Below are 13,026 nucleotides of genomic sequence, written 5' to 3'. Positions count from 1 at the left end.
GCACAGTGTAGTACTCGCTGGGTCAGACCTCCAGGGCCTGAGGTGCACATCTCTGCGCACACTACGGTGTGGAAATCTAGAGCAAGACAATCAGTGGGGAAGGTGAAAACATCGTTTTGAACAATGTTTTTTTTTTCTTACTACAGTGTCCTATAGTTGTATTGTCGTCACATGCTCAGGCATTTCATGTCTGTATTTAATTTGTATTCTGGGAAGTGCTGACCACTGATACTCAGAAGAGTGAGTTGTCCGGCTTGCCTAATGCAGAGTACAGGGGTGGCTGGCTCACTTGGAACTTCTTTCTCAGTGCACACAGCACGGGGTGGCAGAAATGCATAACCAACACAGGGCATAGAGTGCTGTGAAAGCCCGTTGTTAGCAGAGCTGCGAGTGGGGCCTCGGTCCTTGCCATCTGCTTAGCGATTGGTCTCCTGTATGTGAGTTGAGGAAGCACCGCTGTTTATATCCCCGAGGCTCCTGTGGGAATGTCCGGGGTGAAAATCTTGCACCTGGGGGTTGTGAGTCCAGCGTCTTGGGAAGGAGGACAGACTGGTGGCTGCCTGTTAACCCAGCTCCCTGCGTGCCTTTGGTGGGATCCTCTGGGTCAGTGGGATCTTTGTCATCCTTTGCCGCAGATCACGGGGATGACGTGCACTTCCTGTGTTCACAACATAGAGTCCAAGCTCACAAGGACAAACGGCATCACCTACGCCTCTGTGGCTCTTGCCACCAGCAAAGCCCATGTGAAGTTTGATCCTGAAATTATCGGTCCGCGGGATATTGTCAAAATTATCGAGGTAAATCATTTATCAAAAAACTATCGTACCCACCTTTTAAAACACAGTGATTTATAATCATCATAGAAAAATGAGCAAACTATAGCTAAGCAAAAAAAAAAAAAAAAACACCTAATCTAAAATCCTGCAAGATTTCCCGTGGAAATAAGGTGACTCAACTTGTGAGCATTTAGAAAATATCAGATAATTTGAGGGGGAATCAGTGAATGGGTAAGAAAAAGATGGGGAGAAAAAGACATTATTATTTTTTTAATTTCAGATATTCCCTGAGAAACAGCAGTATTGCCAAGATTCCTGGCACATGGTATTAAATTGCCTAATTGTGGGAATTCCCTGGCTGTCCAGTGTTTCACTGCCGACGGTCTGGGTTCGATCCCTGGTTGGGGAACTAAGATCCCACAAGCCATGCAGTGTGACCACCCCCCCCCAAAAAAATTGCCTAATTATAAGTTTTTTAAGTAATATTTACATCTGTGCCACGTATCTACAGACCAAAGGAATGTTGGTGTTGGGAAGAATTACACTGTGTTTGACCACTATACTAGGCCTCCTTTACAGGTGGAGAGTTCAGTCATTTCTCCTTTGGAAAATCAATCACAGTAGTTTTCTGTACTGCCACCCCCATCGTTCCCTCACTTTGTCCACAGACATTCTGTGTCCCCTCTCAGGTCTGTATCATATCACACCAGGAGAGGATGAGCATTAGTGGTGATCTGAATGGGTCAAGATATCTGGTCAAAACCGAGCAAGATGAACTCATAACAACGAATGGTGAAGTTTAGCAGAAACTACTGCTTATGAAATTCCTTATGAAATTAAACATCTCATAGCAGGCTTCAAGTTGTTTTAAATTTTCGTGTGTGTGTGTGTGTGTGTGTGTGTGTGTGTTAAGAGAGATGCTGTCTGTTGTCTGGCCATGCAGAGCTCTTTGAGGTGCAAATACTGCTACTGCTGTTGATAACGGTGCCTCAATCTTAGAGGCAGACAATGCAACTTCTTTATCAGATGAGGAGAGATCCCCCAGAGAGGTTAGGAGACTTTGATCCCTGGTCCCCAGCTAAAGGTTGCAGAGCTGGTGCTCCAACCCAGATCTCCTAGTTCCAAGCTCAGTGGGCATCCAGTTTCTGCCACCCCACGGGTCTTACAGAACAGTAGTGATAAGGCATTAATGAGGGAGAGCAGTCAACTGAGGCACTAATCCTTGCTGGCCTCCACCCAGCTGCCCAGCCCGCCGCAGTCCCCTGCTTGTTCTTACTGGAGGTGTATTGCCAATGTCTGGCCCCCATTCCTGCATCTCTGAGGCATCTTTTCCTGATGTAATTAGGCCGGTATTAGTTGTAAAGGATTTGTCGTTAGATGGCCTTACATGCTCTTTCTTCCAACATAACTCTTGATACTGGGGAGTCCGTAGCTCACAGATCCCGAGTTTATAACTCAGCATCGATCAGCTCAGGGTGTGCTAAGTCACCTCCCGGCATCTGCTGCCTTTGCCCACAGAAGGAGCAGCAGTCGCCTTGGAACCTCCGACGGGATCTGTACAGTGACGTGGGGACAGAAGTCGTGAGCGGAAAAACCAATACAGTCCTCTGAGGCGGTTTTAGATTAACTTTCTTTTTTTTTTAAAAAAAAAAACTTTTTTTTCTCTTAATGTATTTATTTATTTATTTATTTATGGCTGCGTTGGGTACTCGTTTCCGCGCATGGGCCTTCCCTAGTTGCGGCAAGCGGGGGCCACCCCTCATCACGGTGCGCGGGCCTCCCACCATCGCAGCCTCTGTTGTTGCGGAGCACAGGCTCCAGACGCGCAGGCCTAGTAATTGTGGCTCACAGGCCCAGCCGCTCTGCGGCATGTGGGATCCTCCCAGACCAGGGCTCGAACCCGCATCCCCCGCATTGGCAGGCAGACTCTGAACCACTGCGCCACCAGGGAAGCCCTAGGTTAACTTTCTTATTTCCAAAGATGTAAAATGGTTTCTACCGATGCCTGTTTTAACCAAGTACCTTCTTTCTTGTTTCCTCTTTCTAATAACAAGGAAATCGGCTTTCATGTCTCCCTGGCCCAGAGGAACCCCAGTGCTCATCACTTGGACCACAAGCTGGAAATAAAGCAGTAGGTAGAACACAGAAGATAAACTGTAGCTCTAAGGGCTGCCTCTCCCCTGGCCCACCTCTACCTCATTCGGTGCTAATTGGTGTCCCTGCTACCTCCACCTTCCACGGCGCCTTCTGCTGAATTAGTGGCCTTTACCCTCGTAACGTTAATCCTCTAAAACAACGCTGTTCCACGGTACCTTCTGCTGTGACAGAAACGCTCTATATCTGCACTGCCCAGTATGAAATGCAGCCAGTGTGACTCAGGAAGTGAATTTTTAATTTCCCTTCATTTTAACTAATTTTAATTTAAATAGTTACCTATGGCTGGTCACTAACAGATTGGACAGCACTTACGTTGGGAGGAAGGGAAGAGTGGGTTCTTTCTTTTATAGTATTTCAAGACTTTACTGGAGTGGGTCGAGATCTAGGATCCGAGGACAGGAATTACGGCCAAGTGGAAAGAAAATGGCTCGGGAAGCAGGAGACCTGAGCTCGTTCACTGTTGCAGATGTTCATTCATTCATTCAACAAACACAAGCCCGCTGTTGTATGCAGGGCACTGTGCCGGGTGCTAGGGGTGAATAGGGTGTCACCCCTACCTTAGAGGGGCCCTTGGTTGGGCTGGGAAGAGTGGGTGAGCAATGATGCAGGTGGGTTCTGGGGAGTCTGGGAAGCTAACAAGCAGGGGACACACGATCTGAGCCTCAAAGAATGAGTGGAAGTTTGTCGGTCTGAGAGGAGTGGGGTAGGAAACGAGGTCTTTTCGGGGCTTGGGGCCAGGGGCCTGGGAGTGTAAGACTCCGATCTCGCAGGCCCGTGGTCTTCGGATCAGCGGTGAGGCTACGCCTCCTACAGCTTCCAAGAGCACTTGGAGGCAGGGGCCTGGGAGTGTGAGACTCCGATCTCGCAGGCCCGTGGTCTTCGGATCAGCGGTGAGGCTACGCCTCCTACAGCTTCCACGAGCGCTTGGTTGGAATTTTGTGGTTGGTGAGGTTGATGTGAGACCATGGCTGTCACCTGTGACCCCGATTTCAAACTTCATCCAGGCAGCTGCACTGTTCACACTGACTCTGTTTTAAGTAATAGTTTAAAAGTTGAATGTATAAGTTTATACTAATGAAATGTTCCTTTTATCTGGTTTTTTCTTGGGAGTCTATAAACGATTGTGGTTTGAAAAAAGAGCGGTAGCAGCCACAGGCTGAGGATGGTCCACCTCTTTGGGGCTGAATTCTCAGTTTCTGGACCCTGGTTGCCTCACCTGTAGATTGCAGGTGCCACGTCAGCCACGGGCAGGCAGGGGCTGTGTCTAAACATCTCTGGAGCATCCTTGCAGTGAAGTTTAGACCTTTGATGTTCCCCTCAGATGGCCGATGTAGGGAGAGAGCCTTGCTTTCACTTTAGCCCTTGCTGGTCTGTCCCAGACATGTGGCAGAGGCCAGTCTCAAACCAAGTCCTCGGGAGGGGACGGGGCCAGAAGCCAGGTGACCGGCGGTACCTGATATGTCGGTGTTGCTGTGTTTCTTTCCAGGTGGAAGAAGTCTTTCCTGTGCAGCTTGGTGTTTGGCATCCCTGTCATGGGTTTAATGATCTATATGTTGATACCCAGCCACGAGCCCCACGAGTCTATGCTGCTGGACCACAACATCATCCCGGGACTGTCCATCCTGAACCTCGTCTTCTTTATCTTGTGTACCTTTGTCCAGGTGCGTATCGGGGGGTGGGCACACCTGCCCAGCGTGCCTGTGTGTGGCCAGCAGGTGCTCTGTCCTCTTAGGCCAGCACAGCCCTTCAGAGCGCTCCAAGTGCAGCTTCGTTTCCGCTTTCCCACCACCCAGCCAGCTGCTGCTTTCTTGTCTTATAACCAGCTGGGGGGCGTCCTCTAACATGGGGGATGACAGAGAGCCTGGTTTCACAGGCAGTTCCACAGATGACCAGACTCCCCTGGAACAGCAGCCCCCTGCGGCAAGGCTTGGAGATCCAGTGTGCCTTGTTTGCTTATTGTTCAGCTGAATTCGATGTTAGAAGCAGCAGCTGGACCACCCTGGAGCTCATGCTGCTCTCTTCCACGTCTTGGCTTGAATGACTGAAACGTGGTCCTGAGGAATCATAATTTAAAAGGGGCAGGCTTCGTGTAACTTCTGCCCTGGGGACCGCATTAAGTAGCTAGCTGTATTTCTAGTGGGAAGTGCGCCTTCCATTTATTTTGGAATAGAAAATGAAACTCCTGACTTAATATTAGAATTAATTAATATTAATTAGGATTATCTGGGGGCAAGTGTTTATAGCCTCAATTTGGTTTTTCCAGATCTTCATCTGCATAGAAAAAAACACATATTTACGTGCGTATGTACGTGTGTGTATATGTTCACACACTATAGACACAGGCTTTTTTTTTGGCCGAAATAGGATAATACTAGATACACTGATTTATAACTGGCTTTTTCACTTAACCACGTACTGTGTACATCTCTCACATCAGCAGTTAGGGGCCTAGCACATTGTCTTCAGGGACCGCATAGCCCTGTCCACAGTATGAACGCACCATGATTTCTTTCACCATCTTGAGCATTCTCCTACTGATGGACATCTAGGTTGTCCAGTGCTCTGGGTCTTAAAGGTCTCCCTGGATCAGCCACTCCTGTGGTCAGAAGTCCTCTGAATCAGGAAGTACATTTCGTACACATCACTTATGGAGGAAAAAAGTCATGTCAGCGTCGAGGGGGAGCCCAGGGTATTTACAGTCCCGAGGGCCCTTGTCACAAAGGTCTCTCTCCCTCACCACCTTTCAGTTCCTCGGGGGCTGGTACTTCTACGTGCAGGCCTACAAATCTCTGAGACACAGGGCGGCCAGCATGGACGTGCTCATCGTGCTGGCCACGAGCATCGCCTACGTCTACTCCCTCGTCATCCTGGTGGTGGCCATCGCCGAGAAGGCGGAGAGGAGCCCGGTGACCTTCTTTGACACGCCCCCCATGCTCTTCGTGTTCATTGCCCTGGGGCGGTGGCTGGAACACGTGGCAAAGGTAACTGCAGCCTCAGGTTAAAGGAAGAACTGTTTCCTCAGTAACACAAGCCTTAATTTATCTGAGCACCATGTTTAGAATTACTAATCATACACAATCTAGGGCAAGGCTTAAAGAAACATGAAGCCTACGTATAATTAGGTGTTCTGACCACGAATCTCCAAACTGGTCTCTGCTTCTGAAATCCCAGCTAATCTGGTTAATTATTAAAACCTGTGTTCAGATGCATCGTGCAGTGGAAAGAACCCTGGATTTCGGGTCAGAGCTCGTACCGAACCTCTTGGTACATAACTGAGTGTGTCGCTTCCTAGTCTAGAAATCCACATTTCCACCATAGGGTCGTGCCATTTTTAGCACCCTGCCTTGTTCCCAGATTTCAATGTATCCTAATATAGGAGAGTGGGACTCAGGTCCTGAAAGAAATTAAATCGAACCTAAAAGAAAACAGTCATTGGACAGACTGGCATTGTTTCTTCAATCTGAAATGTAATTCATAGAACTCAGTTGCACTGTACACTCAGCACGGGGATGGCACGGCTGCGTGTTGACGGGCAGTGAGTGACACTCATCCCGGGAGAGCCCGCAGGCGTGCAGAGGGACCGCGTTACGGAGGCAGCCTTTTATTGCGGGGTTTTCTCTAACACCAGCCTTGTGATTGATGGTCTGGGTTTGCACAGGCCAGCTTAGTATCGCTCTCATTCTACCTTCTGGTTATTTCTTAGAGCAAAACTTCAGAAGCCCTCGCCAAACTCATGTCTCTACAAGCCACGGAAGCCACCGTCGTGACCCTTGGGGAGGACAACTTAATCATCAGGTGGGTTGTCTTGGTCACACGTCCTTGATCAATTTAGATCAGCCCTGTGTGCTACACATCGCACACCTGTCGTGTGAAGGACGTGACACTAGACCTGGTGAGGGCCGGCAAAGACGGTACATGTTAGGAAGATGCCCCGTCTCAGTCCAGTTACGTAAACAAAGCATTTATATACTAAAAGATGAGCAAGGGTTCAAGGGGGTGTATGTTTGCTAGATGATGAGTGAGAGGTACAGGCAGTATTTCTGGAACTTAGGAGAGGAAGGCTCGTGGTGGTCAAGCAGAGCTTCACAGAACATGGAGTATGAGCTGGGTCTTGCCCCCAGGATCTGGAGGATTTGCACAGGCTGAGAGATAGGGGTTCAACTTGCCAAAGAATAAAAATGGGAGAACTATTTTTCTTCTCTATCAGGTTGGCAGACGTTGAAAACAATAACGCTCACTGTCGTCATTGCTGGGGCTTACATGGCATTTACTGTTTGCCAGATGCTATACTAACCTGTTTGCATTTAATCTATCCAAGAAAAAGCTTTATGAGGAAGGGACTCTTACTACCCTTATTGTACAGATGCAGAGACTGAGGTTCAGAGAGGCTATGCAACTGGCCCAGGGTCACACAGGTATTAAGTAGTGGAATTAGGACAGAACCTACGCTGCTGGTTGCAGAGCCCGTGTTCTTTACACTCTTAAAGCGTATTTAATAACGTGGGCATTTTTACAAATTAAGGCTTCTGTGTTTCTCGGTCAGCCTCATTTTCCTCTTCTAGGCAATGGTTATTTATTGGCCTCCCTCGCATTCCTGAATTCTCTCTGGACCCACCACTTTCCCCTTTAGCCTGTGATCTCACTTCTGACTTGAGAATAGAAACTGTGATGGGAAACCCATCAGTTTCCTGTCATTCAGCCTGCAAAGCTGCCTTTCCCCACCGCACCGGTGGAAGAAGAGGCATCCCCCCGCCGGGGCCTCTGCTTAGAGCCATCCTCTGTCGAATTCTTACTATCTCCAGTGTCCCCGTCTCTGCTGATTCTTACCATCCAGTACAACCTACTCCAAACTCTCCCACTACTGAAGCGACCATCGGTGCCCCTCCCACTGCGCACCCGCTGGTCCATCACACTCTTGCTGGTTTCCTAGCTGTGTCCCCGAGAGACAGACCCCTGAGGCCAAGGCGGGTCCCTTCCTTCCCGAGGGCCACTGGGCGAACCTCTGTCGAGCCCGTGGGCCAGTGAGTGAGACGTGAGGATTGCAAGTTTCCGAGGCCCAGGCTGACCAAGCCCAGCAGCACCGGCTTTGCCTGCACACTGGTTTTTAAGTAATCATCAGAATTATGGTAGTGACGGCTGAGATTGGAGAGTTTGCCGTGTGCCACGTATGCTACCCAGCACTGCGCATAGATAATCGAATGTAACCCTGATGGCTTCCTCGTGAGGGGGCGCCTGTCCTCGGGCGCCCAGCTCGGGAGGGAAGTACCTTGTCCAGAGTCCGTGGCAGGTGAGCAGCAGAGAGGGGGCTGGGCCCCTGGAGACACAGCCTCCTGCTATGCCTCCGCTGCCCTGTCTCCTGGCCGGGAGGAGCCCGTGTGACAGTGCGGCTGGCTTGTGGCCGCTTTGGTGGCTCTCATGGTTGTGTACCTTGGCTGCCTTTTTCCTCATAAATTAATGACATGAGAGTGCCTGAGCTGTGCAGACGTTCGGATTGGGGATTGAGCCATGAACAGCTGCGTTTACTTTCTGCCTTTCATTTCGAAGGGCCTGTGACGGCAGGATGCCAACCCCCCGGGCAGCTCCACCGATCTGAGTACAAGGAGATGCGAGTCTTTGCCAGAAGGCTCAGGCCGGCCGCGATGCGGAAGGAGGGCGGGGCCGCACCTGGCATCTCCCGGTTCTTTCCCACATTGTGTGCCTGGCTTCTGCCATCACGTGTGGTGGTATCACTTTTTAAGCTAGGAGCCAGAAGACCAGAGTTCCTTCTGGCTTTGCCTGAGACAGGCCACGTGCTTGGAGCTGGGTCCCCTCCTGTGTTTTGCAGTTCGTGTCCGTCAGAAAGGTGGGAGTGGTCACTCCTACCTCACCTTCCTGACGGGGTGCTCGGGGTCGTGGTCACACCTGCCCTGCCAGGACCAGGGCCGCTCTCTCGCTTCCTGTAACGTGGCATGTGCTGTGCCAGGGGCCCCAGGCAGCCTCCTGCAGGGCCTGGGCCTCTGCCGGCGTGGACAGGTCTGCGGCGCCCCCTGCAGGCCACCGGGGCTTTGCGCCTCAGCTGGCTCCTTTCAGAGGGACTCAGCCCGTCCCTCCCTCTGTCCCTCTGCCAGAGGCACGTGTCCTTCCTCTCCGCCCGGAGTCTTGGGTGACAGGAGCATCTGCGTAGATGATCAGTGGTAATTTCTTCCCTAGCTGCTACTTGCGTTTCCCTTTGTGCACTCTCTTCGCGCCCCTCATTCCTTAAATGTGGGTGATAGTCGGGGTTTCAGCGTTGGCCCTGTTGTCTTTGTGTCCCTCGACCCCGTGTCTTCATTCCCAAACCTACGTCAGATCTCAGTGGCCGTCCTCTGCAACCCCTTCCCTTCCCTCGTCCACACAGCTGGTCTCCGTCCTCTTGATTCCGGCTCCACAAGCTCTGGTGGCCCCGGCCGCTGCCCCTCCCACCGCTGCCGTGCTTGTTCAGGCCACCGGGCTCTCTCCCCGAAAGCCCCGCAACAGCCCCTCCCTGGCCTCCTGCTCCAGCCTTGTCTCCTTCCTGATGTTTTCCACGTGCAAACCATCCAGCTCTTGGAGGCACGGATCTGATACTCTGTAGCTGCCAGTCCTTCGGAGGTTTAGGATAAAGTCCGCATCCCTAGACGCGCACGTGAGACTTGGCATCTGCGCCTGTGCCTCCTGGGCTCAGCCTCTGGTCCTGACGTCCCTCCGTCTCCTCCCGGCCACCCCGCTGGCGGGTCCCAGGAGGAGGCACCCCTGCACTCGCCCACCACCCCGCCCTCCAACCAATGCCTTTCTTCCTTCCCCTTTGCCTGACCCCTTGTCCCCTGGTCAGACTGCCTTGTCCTCTGGGGCCTGGAGCCCTTGGTGCCTCCAGTCGTCCTGGGACTACGTAGCAGGCGCTCAGATCCTCACTAGTTGAATGCACGAAATGACCGTCAGATGTTAAAGAAATGCATCGTACATGTGCGTGTGCTTGACACTGAGCCCTGCACAGCGGGTCCCCAATCTCCCACGTTGAAGTGTTCTGTTTCTTATAACTAGGAAAACGGAATTATACATGTTATATAGCCCAGTGGCCCTTCTCTTGTAAGTTTTTTCTTCGTCTTTTTGCTTTGTGTTAGATGAGGCAGGAGAGTAGAGAAGAGGGGACAGGTGAGGTGAGCAGGCTGCCGGCAGAAACCCTCAGAGCTGAAGAAATGCTCGGAAAAAACTGTATTCCCACAGCTTGGCGTTTGGGGGACATGAGCTTCTGAAGCAGAAATGCGACTGGGAATTCACCAGAAGGAGCCACCTGCCCCCCTAGAGGGCTGTTCCCCATAAACTCAGCTGTTCAGAGTAAGAAAGATATGGTTAACTCAGATTCAAAGGGGAAATTCAAAGTTAGAGGAAGCGGAGATGAGCCTCACTAACGATTTCTTAGAAAGACACCCAGTGGACATTTGAGGCAAGAATCACGATTTTTAAGCAAACATTTTAAAGCTTAGGAGTCAGGTTATGGGAGAGGAGGCTCTGCCCACAGCCCCGTCGTCACCTCCTTTCTACGGGAGCAGCTGCTCCTTCGTTGACACAGGCTTCTCTTGCCGCGGAGACCTCTGTGGACGGTAAACTCCAGGCTGTGCAGATGGGCCTCGGAGGGGAGCTTTGGAGCCTGGGCGTCTCCATCTCTGGGAGACTTTAAAAAGAAGCAGAGGATATTCTCGGTTGTAGAGATCCTCCCCTTCTTTTCATTTACTGTTCCCCCAGCCACCAAACAGATTTACACATCTGTTCCCAGCACTCAAGACTCAGGCTGCTGCCTGCTTCCCCTTTAAAGGTCTCTCCTTTTCCGTGCTCCCTTTCTTTTATTGTGGCCATTACTGAACTTAAATAAACCAGCTTGACTTTAGTTACTAGGTCATAGACCTGAGAGTTTTGTCCTGTGTGTAACCCCAGCCCAGCACAGTGCCTGGTACATAGAGGCCGGTCAACAGTGAACACGTCCGTCAGGTGATGGTCAAAGTCACCAGCACTGACTGTGCAGCGGGCCCTGCCCTCGGTGCCCACAGGCAGCATCTCAGGTCAACCTGGGAACAAATAGGGGTGACTGTCACCTACCTCACGTGGTTTGGGGAGGATTCATGTCAATATCGAGCACAGCACCTGCACTCAATACATGTCTGGTTTTCCTTCTCAAGTAAGGTGGCTTATCTGTACCCTCTCTCTGTGATAGTTTAAATGTAGTCTTTGTAGAATGAAAGGAAGGCATAAAATAACCTCAGAGCCCCGCTTGCTCTACGCCCCTGCTTGTCTGACTTCCTCCCCATTGGTTCATGAGCCAACGTTACATATACAGTTAAGTAAATTTGGTCCCTGTGACGCTTTCAGAGAGATGCTGCCAAAGCCGTCCTCGCTCCCTGGATGACTCTATTCCTGTCGTCCCCTCCTGTCCCCCCATCTGTCTCTCTCGCTCTCTGTGGGACCGTTCTCCCCAGCAGACAGTTCACACATACTCACAATTCACAATTTCCTGTCTTAATGCACACGCTCTTCTGCTGCTGGTTTTCTCTTCTCTTTCACACAGAACTTCTTTTGAACGTTGTCTTCGGCTGCTTTCTTGTTTCCTCACCTCCCAGCCTCTCCTCAGCCCGTTCCAGCCAACCTTGTCCCTCCACCGGTTTCTGAGATCCCTTTTGCCAAAGACATCACGTCGTTTCCATGAACCAAATCAACCACTGCTCTTATTTAATCCTCATTGCAGCCTCTCACCAGCAACTACCCCCTTTTCTGGCCCTTTAAAATACGCCTTTTTTTTTTTTTTTTTTTTTAAGAGAGAACTTACCTTCACCGAAGTACACGAATCCCAAGTGTACGGCGTGATGAGTTTTACACGTATCTGTGTCTAGGTAACGACCTCGCCGTATGCGATGCGGTGCGATGGGTGCTCCCTCCTGAAGGCCCCACTCTCTCCTTTTCCGCCGCCATCCCTCGCTGGCCCTTCCGCCTGATCAGCCTCCCGACATGCGCGTGTCCCAGGGCCCAGGTCTCTCTTCCAGGCACACTCCTGAGGAAGCTGGTACCATTTCAGGCTTTAGATCCTATCTATATTGTGACAGCTTCCCCATTTGAATCCAGTTTTCAGCTCCCTGCTCTCCCGACTTGACATGTCTACGTGGAAGTCAAGTAGACATCTTGGACCCAACACGTGAGAACAGAGATCTTCATCTCCTCTCCACTCCTTCTCTTCCCTCTCCCTCCCGTGGCCGCTTCTACATAGGCGTCTCCATCTCATTAAACAACTTCTCATCCGCCCAGTTGCTCAAACTGAAACGAAGAGCTCATGCTTGCTCCTCTTATGCGCTCAGCGCACACACACATCTTGCTGACACGTCATGCCCCCCAGAGTTCCCGGGCATCTCTTCCCTCCGTCTCCAGCCCAGGCCACTGCTGCCACAGCCGAACTCTTCTGTCAGCTTCTGCTGTTGCCCCTACAGCCCATTCTCATGCAGCAGCCAGAGAGCTGACTTGAAAATGCGAACCGGCTTATGTCACTTTCCCACTGAAAACCTTAACGCCCAAAGCCTGCACTTTGCCCCGCAAGACCTGACATGGTCCGGGTTCTGCCTGGTTCACTCGTGTCCCTCCAGCCATGCTTGCTGGCTTCCTATTTATCGGAGGCCCCCTCTGTCCCGCCTCAGGGCCTTTGCATTAGCTGTTTCCTCTCCCTTGAGTTTTCCTTCCCCGTATATGGGGCCCTCTTGTCGTCCGGCTCAAATGTCATCTTCGCGTGAGGCCTTCCCACTTCTCTCCTCCTCCGCCACCACCGAGGGAAGCCCTCCAGTCACATCGTTGTCAGCACAGCACTTATTTAAGACCCGGGACTATCTTGCTTGTTGTCTGTTAGCTCCACAGAATTGCCCTCATGAGCGTTGGGACTCGGCTGTCCTGCTCGCAGCCGGCTTCCCAGGAACTAGGACAGCGCCTTGTACTTAGCAGCTGCACAGTTTTGACTCAGTCTGTAAATGGCGGATAAAGTGGTTACTGCCGCTCAGTGTAAAGCAGGCGGTTTGTCTAGAACCCGACCTAGGTGACAGGCCAGGAGGGTGAGCTCCCGTGCGCG

The 13,026-nt window shown here is 51.3% G+C and overlaps 1 protein-coding gene across 1 annotated transcript in view; it reads left to right on the top strand.

Annotated features, from left to right (window-relative positions):
- The window catches only part of ATP7B (ATPase copper transporting beta), a 53,563-nt gene that overhangs the window by 25,672 nt on the left and 14,865 nt on the right, over window positions 1-13,026 (top strand). The window contains 5 exon segments of the mRNA XM_004274638.4: window positions 636-797; window positions 2,831-2,907; window positions 4,420-4,594; window positions 5,681-5,914; window positions 6,637-6,728. Coding sequence (XP_004274686.3) covers window positions 636-797; window positions 2,831-2,907; window positions 4,420-4,594; window positions 5,681-5,914; window positions 6,637-6,728 — 740 coding nt within the window.

This window comes from Orcinus orca, chromosome 18 (genome assembly GCF_937001465.1).
Source record: "Orcinus orca chromosome 18, mOrcOrc1.1, whole genome shotgun sequence".
NCBI lineage: Eukaryota > Metazoa > Chordata > Mammalia > Artiodactyla > Delphinidae > Orcinus > Orcinus orca.
The sequence above is the reverse complement of the archived record's forward strand: the minus strand, read 5'-3'. Positions and strand labels throughout refer to the sequence as shown.